This window comes from Sesamum indicum, linkage group LG11 (assembly GCF_000512975.1).
Source record: "Sesamum indicum cultivar Zhongzhi No. 13 linkage group LG11, S_indicum_v1.0, whole genome shotgun sequence".
Lineage (NCBI taxonomy): Eukaryota > Viridiplantae > Streptophyta > Magnoliopsida > Lamiales > Pedaliaceae > Sesamum > Sesamum indicum.
In genome coordinates this window covers 1002911-1030853 of record NC_026155.1, presented here as the reverse complement: position 1 = coordinate 1030853, position 27943 = coordinate 1002911, and the positions used below count along the sequence as shown (strand labels likewise).

Sequence of the window (27943 nt, the reverse complement as noted above, 5' to 3'; positions counted from 1 at the left end):
TAACACAGAATAACCAAATATTTACTCAAAAGCTACAATATGAAATTGATCAAATTACCAAACTGGATATTTACAAATGAGTGATCTTTACAAGAGTGAGAGGGAACCAATAAATAGAAGGAGAGAAACAACAATATATACATTTTTTTCTACTTTGTTCTTTACAAACATCATATCAAGAACTGTGCAGAAAGCTCCCGACAACCTATACAGACCGCACAGTCTAATCCAGCTGCTGCAAAGAATGTTGTTCTTCTTCCTTGATGTTGTGATGGTACGTTGTCTTGGCAAAGAATCCGCCCAACGGGACTGAAGGAAGGCGAGACGTATGAATTTATAGACCGAGTATTTACAGGGTTTATATAACTCGAACAAATGTGTTGGCAGGTATCAAGAATAGAGCAGAAGAGCAAGAATCACACGCAATGTTGGCGAGCTACGAATGAGGTAGTCGAGTTACTTGCAACTTGGGACTCTCAAAGAACTTCGTATCTCATTTCCTGCAGATTTGTGCAATGTAATAAGATCTTTGCTTAAGGGAAAGCTTTCTGGACTGCCTCGACTTGTGGAAACAAGTTCATAACTCGGTAAAACTAGAAACATGAGTTGTTGAGTGAAATTCAAGCACATGAACGGCAGTATTAAGCAAACCTGATTGCAAACAGGACAAGTGTTGCTTCTCTCCATCCATTCAAGATTGCACGAAAGGTGAAAGTGATGGTTACACTTAGTCATGATTTTGGGATTCTTGGAATCATACTCTGCAGATGAAATTGTGAAGGAAAATAGAATATCAGCAGGCAAATAGGATTAGCGATGAAAATGTAAATACAAGAGAAATGTATCATTGAATATATTGCAGAGTAATTCACCTTCAAGACAAGTGGGACAAGCATCCTCCTCCTCATCAGCAGCTGATAAAGTAGGTGGATTTGATTTCAAGAGATCAACGTCTACCTTTCTTGGAGAGTCAGGCAAGCAGCCCGTTTGAGTTATGCAATTTGCTTGTTTGGGATCCATGCGACAAGGCTTCGCCAAACGGCCGCCAGTTAAGGTCACTTCTCCGGATTCAACAGTTGTAGATTGTGGGTGCCCCAAAACGACATCGTATGGCATAGGTGCAGGAGGGGATCGATAAGTGTCGGGAATGGACATATTCAGATTTAAGTCGATTAATACCCCAGAAGTGAGCACGGTAGCGACACCATTATGAGATGTCAGGGACCCATGCTCGTCCGAGGACGGTGGATACTGAACAACGGAGTTCCACATGTTAAAGTACGTGTATAATAGAAAATAATGCTCAGCACACAAAACATTGCAAATAAGCGGTAATTCTATAAGAAAAAGGGTAAATTACTAAATTACAACGACCTCCCTGAGGTTTGTCATAATTACGAATACCCCCTCGTTGTTTAAAAAATTACAAATACCTTCCTGATCTTTGATGATATTATGTAATCCTTGGATGGAGATACGAATTGTCAACTTTACCCTTGCTATAATTTTCTTGTTTTTTTTAAAAAAAATTAAAAACTTATAAAAAAATCGAATGGGGTGGAAGATTTTTTAAAAATTATAATAAAATTATCCACTTAGTCCATAAAAAAATCAGAAAATTTTAAAAAATAGAATAAAATTATAATTTTTAATCCACAAGGGCATTTTAGTCAGTTCATCACAAAAAATGAATGAAAATCTAATGGATTGGGCTAATTGTTAGACGACCGTTAAAATTAGGGAGTATGGGTAATTTTTCAAACGATGATGGGAACCGTAATTATGCCAAACCTCAGGGGAAGTCGTTGTAATTTACCGTTAAAAAATTGCATATTTCTTGAAATAGCCAAAAATTAATCTCTCGAGCTAACTAGATCCTAGAAATTCTAAATTTATTTCACGCAACTCAATTCTCATGACACATTTTTCACAAGGTCTTCTTTATCTGTCTGCGGAGTTGTAATCCTATTCCATCTTGTTCGCTTAAGATGTCTACCAAAGCTCAGAGTGGCTTCTTCATATATGTGCTAGACCAACATATTGAGATACATGTGAAATATAATCTAGATCCTTAAGGGTGTTTTGGATTGATGGATTTGGATTTGAAGGAAAGATTTGGAGAATTTGAAATCCATCCGTATTCGTCAAAACTTAGTCCAAAATTAAAATGAAAGGATTAGAAATCCTTTACATTTAAAATTATCCAAACATATCTAAAGTATTTGTTATGAAGTATTCGAAATTCATGATTTCAAATGAGTTTCAAATCCTTCAATCCAAATGCAACTTAACTTCATGAATCTGAGCTTTAAAGAATGGCAAATGAGATACTAACGTAATAATAGACTGGTGTTCCATGAAGCTGCAGCTTTCTGGAGGACGAACAGCAACCTCCCATTTCATCAACTATTCCACTTAATGACTGAGATTTCGTAATATATTGCCAGACCCTTTATGCTCTTTGGAGTTACAGGACAAAGATAAACGCTGGAAACCATAGGAACAAACAAATTATTACAGCCCATGCATCTGCCAAGCTGAATATCAAAACCATCAAACATCATGAACCGAGCATAAAGAAATAACAGTGAATCGTAAGCTGTAAAGAATCAGGTTGGTGTTTGTTGAATCAGTTAATCAGAACCAAATAACAAAAGTGGAATAGTGATAAAGAGTCCTCAGGATGGCAATATATCAAATGCAACTGCAAGTTACGAGACTAAATTACTAGAGCAAAATGGAATAAGCTTGAAAGTCATCATCGACAGGCTTTCAACAGAAAGATGATACATACATTGAAATGCTAAACAGTCATCAAAACAAACTCCCGAACTGGCAACCATACTTAACTAGGATCAAATTCATGCTACACCAAGTGGTTTGTGCACCAGGTATACGAACGATTATCGGATACCCTTCATTTCTAAAGAATAGGTACGCAACAATCATCTAAGTTAAATAGGATCAAATTCATGCTACACCAAGTGGTTTGTGCACCGGGTATACGAACGATTATCGGATACCCTTCATTTCTAAAGAATAGGTAGGCATCAATTATCTAAGTTAAATATGATCAAATTCATGCTACACCAAGTGGTTTGTGCACCGGGCATACGAATGATTACAAGATACCCTTCATTTCTAAAGAATAGGTATGCATCAATCATCTAAGTATTCGATGTATCACGCACCCAGTGTAGCATCTACAAGACCCTCAACAGAGTCACTACCTATGTTATCAAACTCCAGTTCCATCCTATATCTGCCAAATCAACATATTATTTCTCTTTGCTTTTTCTTTATTGAAGGGACAAAAAATCCAATTCAAAGAACTGGTAAGAGCAGAGCCTTACGGATAAAGCAAAAAAGGAGAAAGGAAGAGTCTTTGAGCCTTACGGATAAAGCAAAAAAGGAAAAAGGAAGAGTCTTTGACTCAAGAAACCTACCATGAAGCGCAGAGCACTCTGATTATAAACCCAAAACAAAGACAAAACCCAATTTCACCTGATCAAACAGTCAAGAATTTTCTAATAACACACCTTCAATTCAAGAAAGAACAGCCAAACAACTCTTCAACAGAGTTTCTCAGGAAGCCCACAAACAGTAAATCAGTTCCCACAACAACAAAACAACCCACCAAAAGAAAAACACAAAAAACACACACTTTCAGACAACACAAAGTACAAATACGTATAAAAGACGAAACTTCACCTCAAAAATCCAGGTTTGACTACGGCAACTGATTGTGCAACATGCGAAAGTGTCTGCTTTCTTTTCTTTTTTCATATGATTTCAGTGGGCTTGGTTTTCAACTCTCTATAAGGGGAGGGGGATCTTGGCAATAACAGCAAAATTGAGGGGCCTGAATGGGGAAAGAAAAAAGTCAAAAATGGAGAATTGGAGAGCTGTTTGAGATGGGCACGTAAAGCATTGTTGAGTGGTGGTTAACGTTTTGTCTGTATTAGGCCCTTTAATGTAATTAGTGTTGTCTGTCTCTTCTTCAGCCATCAAAAAAGGATAACAAAAAAGATTAAAAAAAGAAAAATACTAAGTGGGAAAAAATGGCGTCGCCCGGACTCGAACCGGAGACCTTCAGTGTGTTAGACTGACGTGATAACCAACTACACCACGACACCCTGATGCCTTGTGCTTGAATAAATTAACGACAAATTCCTTAGTAACTATTGGAGAAAATTATAACAAGCTCCCTCAAGTTTACTATAATTATAAGTACTCCATCATTATATATAAAATTATAAATATTTTATGATGTTTCATAAAATTATATAATTTTTAAATGGAAGTTTGAAATTATCAATTTTGTCCTAATTATATATTTATTTAAAAAATTAAAAATATTATAAGAAAAAATGAATGAGGTGGATGGAAATTTTCAAGAATTATATAAAAAAAAAAAAACTATCCATTTAGTCTATAAAATTTTTTAATAAATAAATAAAATTATAGTTCATAGTTTATAAAGATATTTTGGTCATTTTACTATAGAAAATAGATGAAAACCTTATGAAAATTACCGAACTCGACTAGTTGTTAGATGATTATTAAAATTAAAAGATATTAATAATTTTTTAAATAATAAAGAGATATTTATAATTATGTTAAACTTGATTGTAATTTACCCTAACTAATATAATTGGTAAAATTATGAATTGCTTAAAATGCCTTATATATACTTTTTTTCTTCCACATATAACTATCCTTTTTAATAATTAATTAAACTAGTATTTTTCTATCCGCTCACATTTAGAGTTAATTTATTTTATTATTTTTGACTGATTATTAATTTTATCTTTATTATTAATGAGAAATGATGATGCTAAGAAGATAGAAATGTATTTTCAATTTCAAGTATTAAATGCAATTTTGGTCCTCTAGCTATAGCCAAATTCCATTTTACTCCTTTAACTTATTAGGGTTTGGATTTGGTCCTCTATATATTTTAATTGCTCAATTTTTGGGACTTTTTTTTGCTGGAAAAATATCCAATTCGTCGGAAAATCAATCCATTTTCGCCCTAGTTTCACCGCCACCTTCTTTATAAAAATCTGCCACCGTCACTCAAAATTATCGAGAGCCACATATATTGTTCGACTCCCAACTCAAGATGAACAAAACCCCTCAATCAATTTTAGGTTTCGATCACCATAAAGACTAGGCTTTCATCTTCACCGTCGGAGCCTCTTCGCGTCAATTCTCCGCGGTCTGTACGAACGGCAATCGCGGACCACCACAGTTTGACTCGCCTCTTCCTTGTAGTCTAACGAGACAAGTCCTAGCTATTTTCATCAACGTGGTACGGAGATTCAAGGATTTGAAGTTCACGGCCACCTTTTCCGGCGGATTGAATATTTTTCCGGCGAAAAAAGTCCCAAAATTGATCAATTAAAATACATAGAGGACCAAATCCAAACCCCAACAAGTGAAAGGACTAAAACGAAATTTGGCTATAATTAGAGGACCAAAATTGCATTTAATCCAAACAATAATTATGCAAGTGGTTGTCGAACTCTTCCTTTCAGCCTTTCTGAGTATTTACTCCTACCTCAGTCGTTGCAGAGCCCTTGCTTCCAGCCTCCCTATGTATTCTCTCCTACATGCCAGCTTTGCAGTCAGTAGTTAGTTGTTGAGAGTTCGACCTCTCATCGTCCAGAGCTCGCATATCGTTAGGTCGTTACTTCACCAACCACTCACAGTCAGTCCAACATCAAGTCGTTGGTCTTGAGGTCACTGTACCTTCCACTCATCGCAAGGTCGCACGTCGCGAGGTCGCTAACAATTCTGTTACAGTTTTATTAGATACAGAACATATTTATTTTAACCATTTTGTCTTTTCTGTAACAATATTTGTTAGTTTGTTAGAGGAAGTTATTCCTATATACATCTTTTGTATTTCTTCCTACAAAAATAGAGTTTTTTCTCTACAATAGCTTCTCTTTTGCTTCCTTCATTTTTTAACTAAACACACTTCAACATTGTCAAACTCTTTCTCCCTCTCCCTCTCTCTCTCCTAACACAAACACGTAGTGATGGGGATATCATGAGAAAGAGGAGATTATGCAAAGTTTTACCAGTTGGTCGCATGATAGGTCGCTGATCGAAGAACAAAAGAATATTTATGAGATCGCATGTCAAGCTTGTTAGGTCACATGTGGCACATTGTGGCTTGCTTACGTCTCTATCGGGCCAAGCGGACCCGGATCCGACCCATAAAGCTGCTCGGACAGGTGTCCATTAGAGAAACAACTTAGTCATTGCATGGGTGAGCATGAGGGTGACACCTGTTCCAAAGGTACGCATTACACACACATTCCGCTCTTACTTAGATCGCAGCATTTTTCCTTCGACCCAAGTGTCACTTAAGCATCGGAGTATCGTCGTCGAGACGAACCCGACTAGCTTTTTGTTTTATTTTCAGATAACAGATTCGAATTGGTGACGTAGGAAGATCGTTGATCGTGACCAAACGTGATCGAGGCCGATCACGTAGATTATGCACCGAAGATGTATGTGGCATATGGATGGTTGCAGGATCCACCTGGAACTACTAAATTGTTCACCTCGGTACAGAAGATCGTCTATTTGAAAGTCGTAAAGCTGATTGCTCGCCTCGAGCTGCGGTCTTCCTCTCAGGTATGTATTCATTTTATCATTCTTATTTATTGATTAAGTTGTCGAGTTTTTGCCTTTTGCGTGAAATTTGGTGAAAACTTCAGTTTAGTTTCCTTTCTTTAAAAAGAAAAAAAAAAGGTTGACAGCATATAGTGGGATTGGGGATTTGTAAGAGAGACATGGATTCCATTAATAGAGATGGGGAGAATTTGCAGGCGGTTCGGAGCACAGAGACGAAGCTCATTGCTGCCGTTGTGAGTATTAAGTCACTTGATAATATGCAAACATTTTGATCACTTTTGGAGTAACTTCCAGGACAGGTTGTTGCCAGTATGCTAAGTTTGAACATATCCCTCGTAACCACAAATCCAAAAATTAAACAAAAGATTGCATAGTATTTACTGTATTAGTTCTTTATTGAAAACATGAACCACGAACACAATGGTAACACTCTGGTAATCAGATCCAATAATTGCTTGAGTATTATATAGCCATTCTTCCAAGTGCAAGATACACGAGAACATCCAAGTGCATCATGTAGTATGCTACTAGTTGGTCTGCATTTTCACTTATCCATTTTTCCGCAAGAGCACATCACCAAGTGAAGCTGATGGATTCAAAATGGAGATTTTCTGCCTGCCCACTTGAGCATATGGCTGCAACATCCTCCCTCATCTCTTTGGGACCGCCAACAAGGGCTCCAACATTTGATTCTTTGATCTCCATAAGGATTCCTACAAATTGAAACCCGCATCAATTTTTTTCATATGACAAATCCAAAAAGACTACTTCTAGACCTAAGTTCTTAAAAATTGAACAAAATTGGCTTCAATCTGGGCTCGTACTTACTTTTGAGGTTTGGCCTATGACCATAGTGCACATTGATAGATTTAGTAACTGATTCTAGAGGAAGGCTTTCCAATTCTATATCCTCTGATGATTTTATGGTTGTTGATTCCTCCGCATGTTGAAGTTGCTTAGCTTCTTTGGCACTCTGCTTCTTGTTCCACAGAAACGCGCCACTAGCTGCTATCACTATGGAGAAGCATATGATCAACATGTTTACTGAAGCCTTCTTGGTGTAGGAATACAGCTTATTGGTGTTTTGATCGATAGGGTAAACAATATACTGAGTGAAAAGTCCTAAGAGAACTAGGAAGATGGTGAAAGATGATGAGATTATTGCACCAAGCCAGAGCCAACTGTTGGGGCCTAATGCCGGAGATATAGGTTCATCAGATGCATTTGGCTTGAAACATATGGTCCGAGAGGGTTCGAACTTGCCTTTTAGATTCCCTTTTTCTCTTGTCACATAGGCCTCAATTTGTAAGTCCAAGTTGCCAGAATTTGAGGAATAGCTCGAAGTTGGGAGGATGAGGTCTAATATGGAAAGATTTGAAAAGTTCTTGAATACACTTATGAGTTTGATCTTTGGAGTCTTGCATTTTAGGGTTGACCTGATAAAGATAAGCTCTCTTATGATAGAAATGAAAGGGGTGATGCCACTCCCACCACTAATCATCACCAGCATATCATGCCTGCAGCACATCAAATTTTAGGTGCCAACAATAACAATAATTATAGTATTCCTATCTCATTTACACATGTAGGTAGCTTCTATATACAAAAGCATGCTATGTTATAGGAACATGCATGAGTAACATTTATGACTATGGATTTAGGTCAAACTGGACTAGCTCCAATACTATGGTGATTTTTGAACTACAAATGGATCTTAGATTAGGTCCTGAGTTTTGATTTGAGGACCTCGACCTGAGTTCTGGCAAAACCCACACCAATATCCACCCATTCTCATCTTTATGCATAAGTACATATATACAGATTCATATATATGTGAATACTGTTACAAAGCCTTTACAAACCTGAGAAAATTTGTTGTGGCAGGTCCATATGGTCCTTCCACTGATACCTGAAGATGATCGATGGGGGATGGGGATGAGATCACGTCGTACAGCTTCCTAGTCCAACTGCCCTCACATTTGATAATGACACTAAGTGTCTCTGGTTCTAAGTTACTGTTTGAAGTTATAGTGAAAGGATGCCACTGCAGCTTGGAAATGCTGGGCACATTTATAAAGATGGTACTTGTTGGTTTGTAACTCAGACCTGCCAGAATGAGTTTGCAAGTTTGAGTTAATGACATTCTTCTTTTCTAGGTATGTATGTGCATTTTTCAAGTGATTTCTGGTGCTATGGGTGTGGTTGATCATGAGATCATCTAAGGTTGTACATGTCAGTGAGATGGACAATTGAAATGATCAAAGACTGTAAGATTACATGATCAGTCAACGCATCGCGTATCAAATTTGTTGTTGTGACTTTACCTCGACTCTTGGAGAAATTGAGCTCGATAGTCTGGCATGGGAGGACACGAGCTGAAAGTAATCGGACTTTCTGTCTCGACTGTAAGAACCTCAAGTATCGATCGATGACAAAGAGATAAAGACCAGGGAGCATGATGCAGGCAAAGCCAATGCCAGTATGCAATATGAAGAAAATGATGAAGAGAATGTAGAGGTAGTGAGTGTAGAGAAAGAGCTCAAACATTTTCCTTCTTATGGTAGGGTAAGTTGTCACCCACATCGCCATTCCACATACCAAAGATATCTCCCCAGCTACATTTGATACGTAGTGATCATCCCATTTCAGCATCTGCATTAATTCATACGTATAATTTAGGTGGAAAAACAATAAAATAAAACCAATATTTGTAGAATATACATAAACATTTCTTTTTAGGAGTGTAAGATGAGTCGAACCGTTCGTGACTCGACAAGTGCTCGACTTGAGCAAGCTCGAGCTCCTTCACGAGCCAAGCTCAAACCCAAGTATTTGTGTTCAAAAGCTCGTGAGCTGGTTTGCGAACTTTTCTCTATTTTTTAATTTTTAAGTTTTTATATGTTTAACTATATAGTCAATAGTATATCAAATTTTGTATTCAGAATTCATCATATATTATAATTATATTTAATCAAAATCTCATATTTTAATTTTAGATAATAATAAAATATATTATTTTTTATTTATATTATCAAATATTTATCTAAAACTAAGTTTAATCAATAATTTAGTTTTTGATAATTTTATTTTGTAAATAATTATTTAATATAATGCATATAAATCTTATTTTTATATTTTAATATCAATTTGTATCTCTTGTATTTTTATAAATTTACAAGTCCAAACAATGAACTTATGATGTTTTATATTTATTTATGAATATATTACTTATTTTTATTGGTATTGCATTATATATATACGTACTTATATATATATATATATATATATCAAATGAGATCAATCACTACTTGGTTTAAAATTTTTTTTTGAAATTGAAAGATATAAAATTTAAATTGCCATCATAATACTTTTAAAAATGTATTTTTCATGACCATTCACTTTAATTTTACTTTCAGAAAATAGCTTATGTTTATTTATTTAGTAAAAAATATTATTTTGGCAAATATGTTTTTAGAATTGCATCCAATAGGTATTATTGGATTCTTTTAAGAATTTATTAATATTTTTTAATTTGGTGTAAATATATAATACAAAATTAAGTGTAAGTATTTAGATAATTTGATGTATATTTTCTATTATATTTTTACTAATTATGTTACTATTATACTAATATTTTAGATATATAACAAAAATATTATGAAGTCATATATTCATAGCATCAGATTAAAATATTGTAACACACGTTTTTAACACTTTTTATCATTAGTATTTAATATTATATATTAATAATAATATATTCTTACTAAAAAAATAAAAACTTCAAAAAAAATATATGAGCAATGAACTTGAGCTTGTGAGCTCGATTCGTGAGCAATGAGTTCGAGCTCGACTCGTTTTATTTTTTTAAATTATTACGTCCAAGTTCTCAATTCAATATCTAAAAATAGAATCGAGTCCCAATCAGACATTGACGTATAAGAGCCCCAAAGAATTATGGTTCATAGAAAGTGAGTTTCATCATCCTATTCCCTATGTATTATTACAATTGATTCATGACCATATTTTGGATGGTCCCAATTTGTGGAATCCCACACCCACTATAGTAAAAGGGCTCTAATATAAATGACAAAAAGGGGTTTTGCACTTTTTAGGACCAAACTACACAACATGGGGAGAAGACAAATGTAAAGTATAAAATCCTCGTGGTGGGCTCATCTCAAAAATTTTGTATACCATTTCACCACCTCCTCAATTAAGTAAATAGAGGCAGAAAAAAAACTAAGTTAGATTTTTTTAGATGATAACTTAATAGAAGAAAAGTGATAGTCAGCCATTCATTTGGATTTGTTAGTGTGCTTAACTTGTCTTTTTTCCGAGTCAAGAATTGTTTGGTAGGTTAAATAAATTGGAAGGGAAGGTAATTTTGCATTCATAGTAAGGATCAATATGACTTTGCCCACAAAAGAATTGTGCATTTAAAAGTTGAGATGAAATTGAGCTCAAATATCACTTTTTTGAAGGAAAATTGTATTTTTGGCGTATTTATCAATTTAGTTTCATTTGTTATAATTTTCTCACATACGTCTTATAAGTTGAAAATTTTCTCAATGTTAGTCCTCACGTGTATTTTTCGTCTAATAATCAACGAAAATGTCAACGGCATTGTTAATGATTGGGTGGAAAATGTACCTGAAGACTAAAATTGAGAAAATTTTCAATTTATGAGATGTAATATGAGAAAATCATAACAAAAATGCAATTTTCCGGCAATAATGTAAACATTGAGGCTTCTTTTTTCAACTAGTGCAAAATTAATATTTCCTTGAAAGAAAAGGGAAGAAGTTGATTTACCTCTGATAATCTATTAGTGAAGCCCCAATAGACAAAGTAAAGAAAGCCATGAGCAGTAAAGAGGGCCATGGCTATATTTCCAAGCCAAATGTGGTACTTGATGCTGCCCTCAGATGTTAGCCCCAACATAGGCAGAATGGATGATCCTCTACTCACTGGATAGAAGAGAAATGTTAAGCACAAGTTCCCTGCTATCCCTGCCACTAAACCCACTCTATCCAGCTTGCTTTCCCACCTGCCCACAAACAAAAACAAAGCAAGAAGAAGAGAACTCAATGTGAAATATGTGTGCGTTAAGACATCAATCTTTTACTTGAGATTCTTACTCTTTTTCACCTCTTGTGGTTGAGAGCACAGGAACTTGCTTGAACCAATGCCGCACATAATCTGCAGAATACCAAACACACAGAGCAATGAACATGGTGAACAGTGCTAGCTCTGTCACGGTAACAATTCCGAGCCCCCTAACGATCATCGGCCGTTTCAAGAACCTCAGTTTTGTGTCCCTTTTGCTGCCATCAAACATGCATCCATATAGTATTATTACAAGTGAAGCCAAAGAACAAAATGAAGATGGTTTGATTGAAAATAGACTGTGAGAGCCAAATACTGCTTAATTACCTTTCTGTGATGCTAGATTTTCTCTTCCCCAAATGAAGATATATACATCCCAGAACAGCAATGAGCAGAATGGGAAATGTGAAATCCAGCATTATTGGACCTGTAAGGTACAGACTGTTAGGATATCGGTTGGGAGATTGTAAGACTCTTGTAGGAACATTGTTGGATATGTCTTGGTGCAAATTACAAGAGGAGGTTTTCATGCAGAAATGGAATCATACAAACATGGGCTACTAGCAGACTTTAAGAGAAAAATCTTAAACCTCACCTTGTATACCAAAGAAAGTTGAGTTTGTATGAGCCAGGATATGGAGCAACCAGTCATTGTAATATGTGTCAGTTGGCATCATGATCCACATCATGATATTACCAAGAAAAACCAGCAGGGCAAGAAGCAAAATTGCTCTTCTTACAGCGGTGATTATTGCAGGGGAAGCCATCGTTGATGTTCTTGATGTCTTTCTCTGCTGCTTCTGCTAGTTTGAGTTTGAGGGGAAGCAGAAGGCTGTTTTGGTGGAAGGAAGTGTGAGTGAATTAATCAAAGTGGGGAAAAGGGTTGTATATATATTGTTGGATTGTCCAATTATGAAATTACATGATTTCTTGTGAAGGGAAGAATACAAGGGTGTGTGTGTGTGTGTGGCAACAAGGCCTGCTTCAATGAGCCAAAATCTTCAGTTTGGTATGCTGACTGCTTTTGTTTCTGGTGTTTTTGGGAGTTCTTATCAAGTTTCACTTATTGGCTACTGACTTTTTGGGAAATTCTTACCCAAATTGAGTTTGGTCCGAATTGATTGATATACTATATTATAGGGGCTTTTCTGGTAATTTTTACAGTTACCGAGCGCTGTAGTTTATATTGTTTAGGGATAATTACATCGTCTTCCTAGTGATGTTTAGTGTAATTACACGTAAATTACTTGTGGTTTGAAAATTTTCATATAATATTCCTAAAATTTGCTTTTGTCCTATTGAATAAATCTCTCCATTTGTCAAAATTCACTGAACTTGTTGATATTAATAAAAAAACAAAATTGAATGAAAATCGACGTTTATCAATTTATTATTGATATATTGCAGGTCAAACAAATCATTTGAATGGCCAAACTACCCTTATACATCTTCATAAATATGAAGTTTCATCCATTTTTAGTAAATTTGGTGAATTTTAACTAGCAGAAGGACTTATTTGTTAGATAGAAACAAACATTAGGGTACTAGACATAATTTTTCAAACCACAAGACAACTACGTGTAATTGCACTAAAAACTTCATGAGAATAGTCCAGATTATCCCTATAGTTTATATTCGGTTGTATTCTGTATGATTCTTCTGTCATATCAAGTTAACTCGAGCGACTGAACATTGAAAGAATTTATTTCCAGAGCATGTAAAAATTAACAAAATGAGTGATATTTCATGTCTGATTCCTACAGAGGAAGAGAATTGTCATCCCATTTACAGTAGTAGACAAAAAGCTCAACCAAACAGCACAAAACAAAAGGAAAGACACCAAAAAAGCATTTCAGAACTCAAAGATTCAGACCATTGAGTCCATATACATCTTCTAAGACATCACCAACTGAAGCTGATGGATTCAAAATGCACATTTGCTGCTAAACCAGATGAACATATGCTTGCAACTTCGTGCCTCAATTTCTTCGGCCCGCAGACAAGCACTCCAATGCTCGATTCCTTGCGTTCGGACAGAAATCCTACGAGAAAACGTACATTTGTAAGGATGTTTAACCAACATTCACATGTGACAAATCTTATGTTAACCATAATCTGTAGTTGTCTTCTTATATGGATACTGAGCAGGAAAAACAGAACGTAAATCATTCCACGTCAGCAACGAGGCCTATATCGTATTTATGATCCACGGTTCTCACATGGGTTACTTACTTTTGAGGTCTGGCCTTTCGCCATAATGCACGCCTATAGATTGCCAAAGTGACTGTCGAGGGAAGCTCTCCAGTTCTCTGTCTGCATTATAATAGCATGAGTTTGGCGATGCTACAGGAGTTGTCCCCTCCATGTTCTAAATCTGTATGTTTTCATTTGCATTTTTACTCTTGTTCCAAAGAAAAGCTGATGTTGCTGTGATCAGTATGCCGATGCACAGGAATAAGATGTGCAGCACTGCTCTTGAGGACGACGAGTATACCGTATTGGTGTTACGGTCGATGGGGTATATGTAAAATCGTGTCAAGACGCCGATGAGAATGAGGTAGATGATGAAAGATGAAGACATGATAGCACCGAGCCAAAGCCAGCTGTTTCGGCCTAAAATTGGAGTTAACGGTGCATCGGATGGATTAGGTTTGAACGATACGGTCCTGATGGTCTTCTTTTCTTGCATTGTGGGTTGTTTCTCTCTTGTTACATAGGCCTCGATTTTTAACCCCAAGTCTGATAACTCTGATGGGGGGCCAGATATGGGGAGGATGAGGTCTAGCATGGTCAAGTCGGTGGAGTTCTTGAATGCGCTGATCAGGACAACTTCCGGGGTCTTGCATTTTAGCGTCTTCCTCGTGTAAATAAGCTCGCGGATAATGGAGATAAATGGTGTTACACCACTACCTCCACTCACCAACACCAACAAGTCATGCCTGTAGAGACATTCTCTAAAAGTTTAAGCAGTCGAACAGAAGATATATTACATCGTCTTTTTATTGCATACCTTAGAAAATCGGTGGAAGCAGGTCCATAAGGGCCTTCAATGGAGACGTGAAGGCGATCGACAGGAGAAGGCGAAGCAAGCAGCCGGTAGAGCTCCTTGGACCAACTTCCTTCCCCTTTGATGATCACACTTAGCGTATCAGACTCCAAATTACTGCTGGAACTAATGGTAAAAGGATGCCACTGCAACTTAGAAATGCTAGGCACATTCATGAACATGATACTGGTTGGAGCATACCTCAAACCTACCAAACCATAAACCAAAACACAAATCAACCTCAGGAAACGTCTGTACGAAACGACACATTGAACATGCATTATAGATGCTATACCTTTGCACTTGGAGACGTTGAGCTCAACGGTTTCACAGGGCAGAACCCTGGCAGATATCAGACGAACGCGTCGTCTGGATTGCAAGAATCGGAGGTACCGGTCTATCATGAAGAGGAAGAAGCCAGGGAGCATAATGCAAGTGTAGCTAATGCCAACATGGAGCACAAAGAAGAAGACAAATAGAATGTATAAGTGGTGAGTGTAGAAGAAGAGCTCAAACATGTTTCTCCTTATTCTTGGGAAAGTTGTAGCCCAGAGGAGCAGTCCTGCTGCCAGAGATATCTCTCCTGCTACATTGGAGATGCCTGTGTTGTCCCATTCCAGCATCTGAGTTTGTAGCAACCAAGGAATAAAATGAATCTTGTTGCTAAAATTTTATCTTTACTTATGAAATCATCACTCAAACCCCTCCTTAAAATGCGAAATTATAGTTTCCTTAAAAGAAGTTTTAAAATTACACTTACACTCCTTTCGAAAATTTATTGTTTACACTTGACCCATTTCGTCATGGTTTGGACAAAAAATATTGACTTTAGCAAAAAAATTACATGAACTTTTAATTCTACCCCGTAGTCAACATTCCCATGTAATAATTTTATACCTATAAGAAGAAAAATGTAATAATATTAATCTCACTTCGTGTATATATATAGGGTAAATATCATTTTGGTCCCTCAACTATGCCACTTATCCAGTTTTGATCCCAGCATGTTTCCCCCTCGTCAAACTTAGTCCCTCAAGTTTACGAATTCTATCGATTTAACAATTCGAAAACGTGACCTTGCATGAAGGAATAGGTTGTCTCACCATTCTACCAAACACACCAATTAGTTATTTTTCTAAATGAAATATTATTTATACCGTAAATGTAAAATAAAAAACAATATTATTGATGTTTGTTTTCGTCCAACAAATAGGTTCATTCATTAATCAAACATGAGCATAAAAATTGAATGAAAGTTTCGTATATATTTACCCTAAGATGAATTATTATAGTCAATAAATTTATAATAAGTAAATCAAAGAGTAAATATGAATTTTAATTCAACGTTTATCTTTGAAATATTCCAACATCCTATAATATAATAATCTATTCAAATTATTTAAAAAAATTTGTAAGTGGTGTAATGGTCCACTCCACATCAGAATTTAGACCAATATAATTACAATATTTTTGAAATTCTGACACCCACTCAAATTTATCAAGAAAAGTGAAGTCAGTCTGCAGCAGTGTAGCCATAGTCGACAATCACCAAACACGTTTTCTCCTTTTGGGACGCCACTACTTGACTATAAGGCAAAAGACGTGTCAACAACAGAAAAGGGAGGAGCACCGTTAAAAGTGATGTAATCGTGTTCGCTTCCCTTAACGCTTTTATCTTTTTCCAAACGTACACGTAACATTATGCATGGACAAAAACCAAAACTGAAATAACAAATTATTACTATAATCGCATTACTTTCTGCTACTTACGTTTTCCTCAAATACTATTACCTAAAAATAATAATAATACAATTACCAAATGGGTTTTTTTGTCTTTTTTATTTATTTATTTATAAAAACAGAATGACACCCTACAATCCCGACAAGAAGGATTCCTTGATTGTCATTCACGTCGGCCTCCCTACACTGGATTATCGATCGTCAAGAACTAAGACATGACGATGTAGGAATTAACACACATATCAAGACGTCAATTTAATCCCATCAAATACCTTGACAAATTTGAACCCATTATCGTATGTATATCGTTGGAACTTAACTATTGGATTACAACAATTGGCGAGAAACATGGTCTATTGACTTGTAGATAATTACATTTATTTTCCTTTTTCAAATGTGGTGGAATTTCCTTACATCATATTCATTTTATTTAATTGCAATGTTATAGACAAAAAGTGACTTAGTATTGTGTTAAGTAATAAACTTCTTTATTTATTTTACCACAATAATATTTTTTGATAATTTTAATAATGGAAAATATTTTATAAATTTTGCGGATCAATAATTAGAGATAAAAAAAAGAAAAAAAACTATGTATAAAATTATCACTATAGATAACCAGTATCAACAGCGGAGAGTTCAGCAACAACAAAAATAATAATCAACAATTTTTTCTTAAGTTTTATGAAAATATTAAATTTTATTTTTTAAAATATAGTAATATATATAAAAAAAAGGACCACTTTTTACTAATAATTAACGGTTTATGACACCACATCACCAAATATTAAACTATGAATTGTACCCTTATAAGTACCCACATAATTATTTATTTATTTTAAATGATATTTCACGTTATCTTTTAACCTTTAATATACTATCATATTTGTCCTGTACTCTCATACCATGTTCATATATTGCTCCGCTTTAATCATATATTAATTTTTATTTTTAAAATATTTTCCTTATTATATGCGCACAAATATTACGTACCATGGTGGATAATTTATATTAAAATACAACATATATATATATATATGCTCTCTACACTATAAACAACGGCGTCTAACACCACACCCGCACTAATTTCTAAGTATAACAATTGTACCCCTAATTGGATAAGCTTAAAAGTAATTTTAATTTTCTTTTTTTTTTTGCTTTTTAAAAAAGTGACTTCAGATTATTTTAACACCACTAGATTAATTTTTTTATTGGGTCAATAATATTTTAAAGTGGTTTATAGACTTTATTTTTATTTATAATATATTTTAAAATATAAATATTAATTTATTATATGTATATAGAAATCACGTACCACAATTACTAATATTTTTAAAAGAGAAAAAAAAATACCTGTGAGAATTGATGAGTGACAGACCAATAGATGAGATAGCAAAGGCCATGGGCAGTAAAAAGAGTCATCACAATATGGCCCACCCATATGTGGTACTTCACACTGGCCTCCCACGTCAGCCCCAAAACTCCCAGCACCGACGACCCACGTGTCACCGGGAAGAACAGGAATGATAGTCCTATGTTTCCGACCAGTCCCAGGCGGAGCGCCGCCGCGTCCAGCTTCGCTTCCCACCTGCCATCCACCACCATTATGTAGCTCAGTCTTCATCCTTGTATTATATAAATGCAGTCTGCAGGATGGATGCCTGTATTTGAATTTTAAAATAAAATATAAAAAATATTATTTGAAATTAAGGGTTTTTTTTATATAAATTATGATAAATTACAACGAATTGTCTTGAAATTTTTTATAATTAAAAATATTCGCTCGTTATTTAAAAAATTATAAATATTTCCTCATAACAGTTTATTATAAAGGGTATATGTAATTTTTCAAACAACGAGAGACAATTATAATTATGACAAAACTTAGAATATTCCGTTGTAATTTACATATGAATTATTTTAATGTATTATTGAATGCTAGGTCTACTAAAATATATTAATAATGTTTAATCAAAATTTCTGTATATTTTGTGTTAAAAAATTTGGAAAAATAATATAAAATCATTTAATTGATTAATTTAAAATAAAAATAATTACAAATATAAAATAAATTTAAAATTCTTACACTTTTTCTCCACTTTGAGCAGCTGAATTGGGGGTAATTTTGGGAAAGCTGAGCTGCAAATAGGCAGCAAAATTCCAGAGGAGAAGGGCTATGAACATGAGGAAGAAAGCAAGCTCAATCCCAGAAACTATCCCCAGCCCTTTGATGATCAATGGCCTCTGATATTTCCCCAATCTGTGCCCTCCATTTGATCTATCCATCTCAAAAACAATATTAATAATAATAACAATTCAATAATTCGAAACTCAATGTTGGTGTCCCGTTGTATGAGATATTGTCCACTCTGACTTTACACGAACTTCACAATTTTGTCCCCAGAAGGTGTTTGTTGCTAGAGAGAGGATGTATTGTACTAGTCTCAAGCCCCTTGTTTTTGGGGCTGATGATATAAGTAATCGTTCCACATCGACTACAAACGATGAGTTTGAGCGGTTTATAAGTCCCAAGAGCTCCTCTTCTTGACGAGCTACTTTGAAGGACATAATTGTAAAATCCATACGAAGCTAAAATAAACGATAGCTCGAGCAACAGAACATCGATCATTTAGCAAGCCGCATCAAAGATCGACGGCGAAAATTCTAATAATTTAGGAGATTTTAGGAGTTGTTTCGTCGTGAAATAGAAATTTAAACAAATTATATAAAAATGTGTGCAAATTTTCAATTAAAAGCCATTATTCTAATATGTGGTCAATAACCATGTTTATAATAATCTAATTAACGTGAAAATTGAGATTATTACCCTTTGGTGAGGTTATTAAATCTTGATTGATTTCCTAAATGGAGATAGAGACAGCCCAATGCAGCAATGAACACAACTGGGAAGGTGAACACCAAATATGTTGCACCTGCAACCAAACATATATACCACCTGATTAATATCAACTAAAGAATAATACTCTTATTATCCAATAAAATCGGATTACGATATTCATTTCTCGTCTAATTATTGTATAATATAACAAAATTTTTTATTAATTATATAATAAATGTAATAATATTTATATAATACGATATAATTAATTAATATTAATGGGATTAAACTTAATAATTTAAAATAAATTTTCTGGGACACGAAATTCAAGAAGAACAGCTGTGTTGGAGTTGTGTGTAGAACAAACAGATAATGATCGACCGAAGAAAGAATATATATATATATAAAAAGAAAGAGGGGGTGTTGGGGGGGGGGGGGGGGGGTTCATTTTAAGCTATATTCTTTCCCACTAACTGCATTCTGTTTTCCTCACAAGGGGAAGAAGGAAAAACACCATCAAAACCAATGACAGAGCATCACATCAGCAGATTACGCAGCAGACCTTCACAAAACTTGCTTTATTTTGCTTGTTATCAATAATCAACTGGGTTTAAAATTGATTCTTGGGTCTTTTATTTCCAATATTGGTTTTTTTTTTATTTCAACACCTTATGTGTGGATAAAAAATTATTATTTTATTTTTATTTTACATACATAGTATATATGTATATTAAATAAAAAGAAAAATTATATTTTTAAACCCACACAATAAAGAATGTTATACTTTTAGTCTTACAGCTTACAAACTCAGTACGTCTGGTTCCATAAGATAAAAAATTACAGCACATTTGGTCCCATATGAACAAAATCATATTATGAAACAAAATCTGTTAAGCCAGTAAATTATAATTCTTTATTATATTTAATTCGATTCGATTAATCGAAATAAAAACACCTAATTTTATCAAATGGTTACGAAGATAAAATCTAATTCTCTTTAATTAGTTGCATGGCTTCATGCAACTAATTTGTACGTCACATGCAGCCTTAAATACCACCAAAGTGTTTGGTTTCGATTTTGGGCCATCTTTGAGATGATCGTTCATGTTTGGCTCGAATTATTTTGCCCGTTTTTTACTAGTTTTTGAGTGTTTTGGAACAGCGTTATGATTAAAAAATACTATTTATTTTAATTCACTCACAACTAAATAAATTATATACATACTCATACATATATATAAATATATATTAAAGATACATGATTTGATAATGAATAGTACTTTTGTCTCCTACTAACCAACATTAAACATACCATACTTATTTTATATTATCTCAAAAAACAAATTCAAACATACACACTATCTCTAACACATACTTATTTATCTTTGTTTTTCTCTCTCTCTCTCTCCACAAAACACACCAAAATATGTTAAAAATCTTCCCACAGGTGCTATCCATCTCCTCAAGAACGATAATGTGTTAGAGTTATATTAGTGATATCGAAGCACACTTTATATATATGTATTATTTAAATTTTTTTAATTATATTTATTTAATTAAATAATAAAAGACAAATATAATGAACAACGGATCAAAATTAATAAAAAAAATATTAACTCTTGATGTTATATAAATAAACAATTATTTATATAATTAATTAATTAAATAAATTAGCATTTCATGAATAAATAAGTGTAAGTAATTTCTCTTTCTTGGACCTTAATATCCATACTATTTATCAAATATAAGGAGGTCCATAACTAAATTTACAAAAATGCCCTTAATCTTCTCACATCCTACATTCCAATAGGCCAACAACTGTAACTTCATCTAAAAACATATAGTAATAATTACCAATATATAACTTGTATCATTTTCAATCTTTTTAATTACTTTGTATTATAACTTTATTTCATGATACTTTTATAATAAAAAGAATATATTTTATCTAATACTCTGTATTTTCACAAATATATATATTTTTTTATTACGATCAAATGCATAACTATGATTTTAACCCAAAAATCGAGTGTATACAATCTAAGGGTGTCAATGGGTAGGGTAAGACCCTATCCGCACTTATAGATTGACGTTAAGACCCAGATTCAGATCCTTTAAAAAAAATATAAATTGGGTTTTTCTAGACCTCTAACAATCAATACCCAATACACACAATTTCGACCAAAAGAATATATTTACTTCTCTTCATTATTCAATTGGATTATTATTTATTACTCGATCTCATTTCAAGTGAACAAATTTAAAATTGCTTAAGACATCATAACCTTATTTATCGTGTAATATTTTCATAAGATTATTTCGTAGACGCTATAATCTATATAGTATTTAAAAAATTATATAGAAAAAGAGTTATTTATAAATTAATCTCAGTAATTCTGAATTTATCGATAAATTATTAGGGGTGTTAAAAATTTAATAACCGGTCAAAAAAACCAAATTTTCAGTTCGTACGAAAAACAGAACCAAAAATTTGATTCGGTTTTTGATTATTTAAAAAGAATCGGTATAATCAGTCGGTACGGTTTGGTTAGACTGTTTAATCGTATCGACCAGACCATCAAAATTAAAAATATATTTATATAATATATTATATTTTTGTAAAATATATTAAGATATATAAATTATATTTATAAATTTATATTATATGATAATAATATAATTTATAAATATATTATATTATAATAATATAATTTAATTTCTACTTATTTTAAATTTAAAGTATAAAATAAAGAAAACTTTTAAATCAATTAATTAGCAATTTTTTTATTATAAATTCAAGAATTTGGTTATTAACCAAATGGAACCGAAAAAATATTTGGTTATAATCAAACCGAACCGAACCAATTAGTTCGGCTCAATTTTAAATACACTGAAATTTTTCGTTAATCAAAAATTTGATTCTATTTGACTATCGAATTGGACACTCTATAAATTATGGGTAGGAATAAAAAATAAAATAAATTAATTCAATTAGTATGAGTGCAAAAAAAAAGGATAGAGAAAGCGGGTTTGGGTCTGAGTGGACCAAAACACTAGGTTCGGTTGAGTCTAGAGACCCATGGGTCTTGAGTGGGGTAAAAAATAAATTTGGTAGAATTTGAGTTTAAATTAATTTATTTGGATTTTTTGTGAGTCTGTGCCTGGTAGAATCTTACCATACCCATTAACAGGTCTAACACAACCACTAGTACGTGTATATATTCAATAGGCCTAGTTAAAAGAACTTAGCTCAACAATTAAGGCTTAGTAAACTGGGCCGGATACCAGCAAAAATGACTTCTTATTAAAAAATAATAAAAATAAAATTCATCAATATTCGAACTGCATGAACATGGTGCTCCTTAGCCGCAAGGATGACCGCATTGTCATCGGTTCCAAGGTCGCCTGGGGTGTTTTCGCGGCGGTCAATTGCAGCAGTAGTCAAGAAAAAAATTCCATCATCTCCCCGATAGAACTCGCTTACTAAAGCGGCCTCACCAGCGTCCTCTGCGCACTATCGTCTCCAAGAGTGCCGTGCGTGAGGGTAGGAGAATTCATCTCTTTTGAATTCATAAAATCCCAATATAATTTAAGACGAGAGTTGAAATATTTGAAATTTTATAAATTTTATTTTCGAACAGCCCACTGCCAAGTTTTTTATTTTAAAACAAAAATTATTTATTTCATAGAGAAAAAAAAGAAAAAACGAAATACTATATGTATTAGACTTATTCATTATTTTTTTTAACTACACATAAGCACTCTATAATTTGGAAAACTATATCTAGTACTCTTGACGTTTGTTTTTGTCTCACAAATAGATCTATATAATGGTAGTTTGTTTAGAAAATAATTTTTTAATTTGCAATAAGTTAGTAATAAGTCAATTAATATGTAACATAATTTTTTATTCAACTATTTTGCGACTATCAAGAAATATGGTGAATTTTGACAAACAACGGTTCTATTTGTTAAATATAAACAGACATCAAAGATATGAGATATAACTTTTTAAATTATAGGAGATTTACGTATAATTATATCAAATTTTAAGAGACAACAGTGGATTTTTTTTTAATTTTTTTCCCAAATGCAAATTTAAAGTAATAGGCGTGAATATTTTTACTTTGTAACAATGTGAGTTCAACCCGACCCATTAACGCAGGCTGACAACGACCCGAATCATCTATTTCCTAAGTATAAATACTCTATTTAAACACTTGCCCTCTAAAAATCCACTGTGTAGAAGAAAACCCCTCTCCCTTCTCTCAGTCATGGCGTTTCCGTACATGGAGGCAGTCGTTGGTATGCATTTCCCCCGTATATCTGCGTATTTATGTTTTTCACGCATGTATTGGTCTTAATTATTGATGTATATGTGTATGGTTAACCTTTTCTCTTTTGGTTTTTGTAATTTTTTTCTCGTTCTGTTTCTTGGAAACTGAATGAGTTGATGGCTATGTATGCGTAATGCGATTCAGTTAGTGATTACTTTATTTTTCCGCGGAGTCGTAATATTTTGAGTTTTCTCCATTTGTTTTATTTGCGGATTCTTTTTTATAGCGGATGAGGAGTGGGTATTAGGGTTTTTGAATGTATTGTATTCGGTTAATTTAACTATTATATTTTCAAGTTTACGTTCTTTGGCGCGCAAGTCAAATTTAGAATAATTTCTGATCTGGAAGTGGAGTATAGCGTGTTTTCTTAAGTTTGGGAATGAGATGGAATTTATTCATGTTGTGCTAAAAACTTGCTGTTTGTCATTGGTATCTCTGTCGTAGTACTACTTTCTCCGTTTTGCATCTAAAAATCAGTACACAGATGATGACATACAAATATATGATTAATTTTCTTATTTTTATTCTTTTTGCTGTGTTGTTTATTGTAAACTGGATGAGTGTGTGACTTCTCTATGTGTAATGTAATTCAGTTTTCAGATTTAATGGGTTTTCCTCTTTCATGGATTCATACTTTTCAAAAGATTTCAATGGTTTTATTGGCTGTTGGTGATCGCACATGAGGAATAGTTATTGGGTCTTGGAATATCTTGTACGACATTACCATTATCTTGCCAGTTTTACTTTATTATTATTTTTTTCTTTTTCTGAAAGTGGAGTATAGTTTATGGTTTGAGTTTGGAAAGCCTAGTAACCCATTCGTGATTGAAAATTGTGCTTAGTGATTGGTGAAGGTGTCCAATCATTAAACAGATTTTGTATATGGCTATTATTTTATGCAAATTCATCCTTCCGTTGGATATGAGACTGTTGTTTAAGCAACATAAATGTTTGAACTGGTCGTGCTTCAAAGTTGTTCTGACCTGTGAGCTATGCATCAATCGAATCTTTGAGTTGGTTTTGCTACAAGATAATGATGTTGATGTGCTTTATTTTAGGGATGTTCTCCCTCTTTGATCTTTTTTTTTTCAATAAAAATTTCTTCCAAGTGATATTATAGCTGTCTATGGCAAATATATTACTAACATTTTTGGTCTGTTATGCTTTTTGTTCCTAATTTGACTTTTACATGTTTCAGGTTTTATGATACTTGTGTACCTTTTTGAGACATATCTTGATTTGCGGCAGCACACTGCTCTTAAGTTGCCAACTCTTCCAAGACCTTTGGTAGGAGTAATCAGTCAAGAAAAATTTGAAAAATCCCGTGCTTATAGCCTTGACAAAAGGTTTGGTGGTCATCTATTTTTACATTATGACTTCTGAGACCATTGCACACCAGCTCTTTAACTAACAAGAAACAGTTATATCTTGGTTGTTGGTGTCTTATTTCTGTCAGCCATTTCCATTTTGTGCACGAACTTGTAACCATAGTTATGGACTGCGCAATTTTGTACTTTGGGATATTGCCCTGGTTTTGGAAGGTAAGTCCTTCTGTAACAGGCCTTCTTAATTGGTTTAACGGTTGCTGTTGACTTACTTTTCTTCTATACATTTTGGTTTCTTTTAATTGCAGAGGTCTGGAGAGTTTTTGGTGTATGCTGGCCTCAATGCAGAAAATGAGATATTACACACTCTTGCATTCTTGGCTGGTGTTATGTTTTGGTCACAGGTGCATATATGCATTCCATTAGTTTTCTGGAAGAGTAGCAAGTGCTCAGTGAAAAGTGAAAACAACTGCCAACAGTTTATTTGCTAGCTATTATTTATCAGTACATGTTTTATCTTGTACCTGCTCCACCTTGTAAACAAGTTGCATTCTCATGCTTTTCACTGACTGTTGTTTGAAAACCCATACGCAGATAACTGATTTGCCATTTTCTTTGTACTCCACTTTTGTCATTGAGGCTCGCCATGGTTTCAACAAGGTATTGTGTTTACTTTGATCACTTGGTCCATTTTACACATGTTATACCAATTAGATTTTCTTAAATTTTGTCGGAAGTTATAAGTCGCCTCTCTGTAACTTCACTTCGTTTCATCTTACGTCCAAGTCATGACTCCTCTTTCTTTTTGCAGCAAACAATATGGTTATTCTTTAGGGACATGATCAAAGGAGTTGTCTTAGCCATAGTGATTGGTCCACCTATTGTAGCTGCTATCATCATTATAGTGCAGGTACTTCTATCTACAGCATTTAGAGGGTACTGTTAGGAGGTAAAAAATCAAGGAAAGCTATAATTTTCTTGCTGCATTTATAATTTCTTATTTGTTGATACATTTTCTTTATGCATTTTAGTGTATTTTTCACACACACTATGAATTTTCGATAATAAAATTAATCATGTAATGAACTGCACCAAATGAATACTGATAATTGTTTGAATGCAGAAAGGAGGTCCTTACTTGGCCATATATCTCTGGGCATTTATGCTCATTGTATCTCTTGTAATGATGACCATTTATCCAATTCTGATCGCCCCGCTTTTCAACAAGTTCACTCCCGTAAGTAGTTGAAAGGTTCCACATAATACTGTGTGTGGTGGTACTGCTTTTCATAATGGTCGTATTCTTAGCAAAATTTTACGTTGCAAGTATGACCCTTTTCCCTTTCTAAATTTTTTCCATGAACAAGTAGCTTCCGGAAGGAGATCTTAGGACCAAAATTGAGGCTCTCGCTTCATCTCTCAAATTTCCTTTGAAGAAGTTGTTTGTTATTGATGGATCAACAAGGTCGAGCCATAGCAATGTGAGTATGCTTTTGTTTTCATTCCTTTTCTGTTTTCTTGTGCTAGCAAAAGATTGGGATGAAAAGTGCCAGGTTGTGAAGCTGAGATATAAGCAAGAAAGATCCTGTGCTTCTTAATCCTTTGATGCTTGCTGTTTGTGTTGCTATACTGTTGAGTGACTTTTCCTTTTTGTGCTCCCCTGCACTCACAAGGACTCATTGCATGCCAACACTTTGTACAGGCATACATGTATGGATTCTTTAACAACAAAAGGATTGTCCTTTATGACACTTTGATACAGCAGGTACAGAGTTTTTATTTCAAAGTTATAATTCTATCTGCCTTCTTTTGTCTCAGTTAATCTTTATGTCCTTGATGGTAAGTATCTAGAAAATTTGTCTGATGCTTTGAGTATCCATTATATGTTTAAATGGCATCTTGACTATAACCGTTCCTTTTATGTTGAAGATGGTTCTTTTGGAGCCATCCAAAAAGTAATTTTCTTGTTTATGTTGTATAGACTAATATATCAAGGCGTGAATTTGATCTCCGCTATCGTTGTTTTGAGTCTGCAAGAGTGTGATAATATTTAGAACCACCTGTATCATACTCTGTGGTTCTTTTGGCAAGTATGTGATTGTAACTACGGTTAATTGTCAAAATGAAAAATGTGTTTTTGGGAACAGTATTACAAGTTCCTAAACCCTTTTAGTGTATAGTGAAGCAGATGATGAATTATTTCTATCATATTTCTGCCTGGTAAGATGCATGAATAATCTCTTCTGCAAAGTCCTTGTGTTAATGCAATTTTGTCTTGAACATGCGCTATTTCATGATGCTAGATTGTAGAATGCTTAAATTTTTGCTTCGTGTTTGATTCATCATTATGATAGAAAATGCTTGGTGCAATTGCAGCTGTCTATTTTCCCTTTTGTAGCGCCAGCGGCAAATGTCCTTCTGCATTAGTAAACATGCATTGTTTACCTTCTATAAATTGTTCTCATTTTTTATAATCACTTATTTAAAAATTCATTGTAGTGCAAAAATGATGAAGAAGTTGTTGCTGTAATTGCCCATGAACTGGGGCACTGGAAGCTTAATCATACAATGTTCTCTTTCATTGCTGTTCAGGTATGTTAGCTTTTCTAGATGGAGTCTTTATTAATGCTATTATGGGTGAGCATGCAAGATAAATGTCCAATGCTGGTGATTTTTCCTTGATGATCATTTCATTGGTTGTCTTTCATGCGGTAATAAACTAATAATATGATTCGGAAGAAATGTTGGGTGATGGTTCTCTTCAAAATCTCAAAAATGTTTGTGGTATTGACCCCCTTCTTTATGGGTTCAAACAATTCTTTTTAAGACATCAGTGAGCAATTCAAATGCTGGACAAGTCCCCCCCCCCCCCCCCGTTTTTTTCTTTATTTTTTTACCA

The 27943-nt window shown here is 34.0% G+C and overlaps 4 protein-coding genes and 1 non-coding gene across 8 annotated transcripts in view; 1 reads left to right on the top strand and 4 right to left on the bottom strand.

Annotated features, from left to right (window-relative positions):
* Positions 21-3876, bottom strand: LOC105173157 (probable E3 ubiquitin-protein ligase RHB1A). 4 transcript variants are annotated; one of them, XM_020698046.1, is made up of 5 exons: positions 3712-3876; positions 2336-2537; positions 873-1251; positions 652-761; positions 21-500 (listed from the first exon to the last, which is right to left on the bottom strand). In XM_020698046.1, the coding sequence occupies exons 2-5, from the start codon at positions 2396-2398 to the stop codon at positions 477-479; spliced, it is 576 nt and encodes a 191-aa protein (XP_020553705.1). In that variant the 5' UTR covers positions 2399-2537; positions 3712-3876; the 3' UTR covers positions 21-476. The 4 variants fall into 4 exon arrangements, with proteins under 4 accessions (XP_020553705.1, XP_011093125.1, XP_020553704.1 ...); XM_011094823.2 differs by having other exon boundaries at positions 2336-2487; positions 3712-3874; XM_020698045.1 differs by lacking the exon at positions 3712-3876 and adding an exon at positions 3540-3681 and having other exon boundaries at positions 2336-2487.
* TRNAV-AAC lies at positions 4063-4136 on the bottom strand. Its single transcript has one exon. It is a non-coding gene; the product is annotated as a tRNA-Val (tRNA).
* LOC105173156 (ferric reduction oxidase 2-like) lies at positions 7006-12826 on the bottom strand. The gene is made up of 8 exons (XM_011094822.2): positions 12353-12826; positions 12085-12184; positions 11790-11975; positions 11464-11698; positions 8976-9303; positions 8514-8757; positions 7480-8168; positions 7006-7364 (listed from the first exon to the last, which is right to left on the bottom strand). Exons 1-8 carry the CDS (start codon positions 12522-12524, stop codon positions 7225-7227), a joined length of 2094 nt encoding a protein of 697 aa, XP_011093124.1. The 5' UTR covers positions 12525-12826; the 3' UTR covers positions 7006-7224.
* On the bottom strand, positions 13456-19476 carry LOC105173155 (ferric reduction oxidase 2; the record flags this gene model as incomplete). The annotated part of the gene is given in 7 exon segments (XM_011094821.2): positions 13456-13799; positions 13990-14696; positions 14768-15011; positions 15099-15426; positions 17897-18131; positions 18630-18821; positions 19371-19476. Coding segments are annotated over 6 exon segments (1676 nt in total), but the record flags the coding sequence as incomplete, so codon positions are not given.
* LOC105173154 (CAAX prenyl protease 1 homolog) overlaps positions 23617-27943 on the top strand; it is a 6765-nt gene continuing 2438 nt past the window's right edge. Inside the window, exons 1-10 of the mRNA XM_011094820.2 lie at positions 23617-23687; positions 24918-25065; positions 25176-25260; positions 25353-25448; positions 25639-25704; positions 25856-25954; positions 26168-26281; positions 26415-26525; positions 26747-26809; positions 27544-27636. Of these exons, the coding sequence (XP_011093122.1) occupies positions 23657-23687; positions 24918-25065; positions 25176-25260; positions 25353-25448; positions 25639-25704; positions 25856-25954; positions 26168-26281; positions 26415-26525; positions 26747-26809; positions 27544-27636 (906 nt within the window). The 5' untranslated portion in view covers positions 23617-23656. The remainder of the gene's footprint in view (positions 23688-24917; positions 25066-25175; positions 25261-25352; positions 25449-25638; positions 25705-25855; positions 25955-26167; positions 26282-26414; positions 26526-26746; positions 26810-27543; positions 27637-27943) is intronic.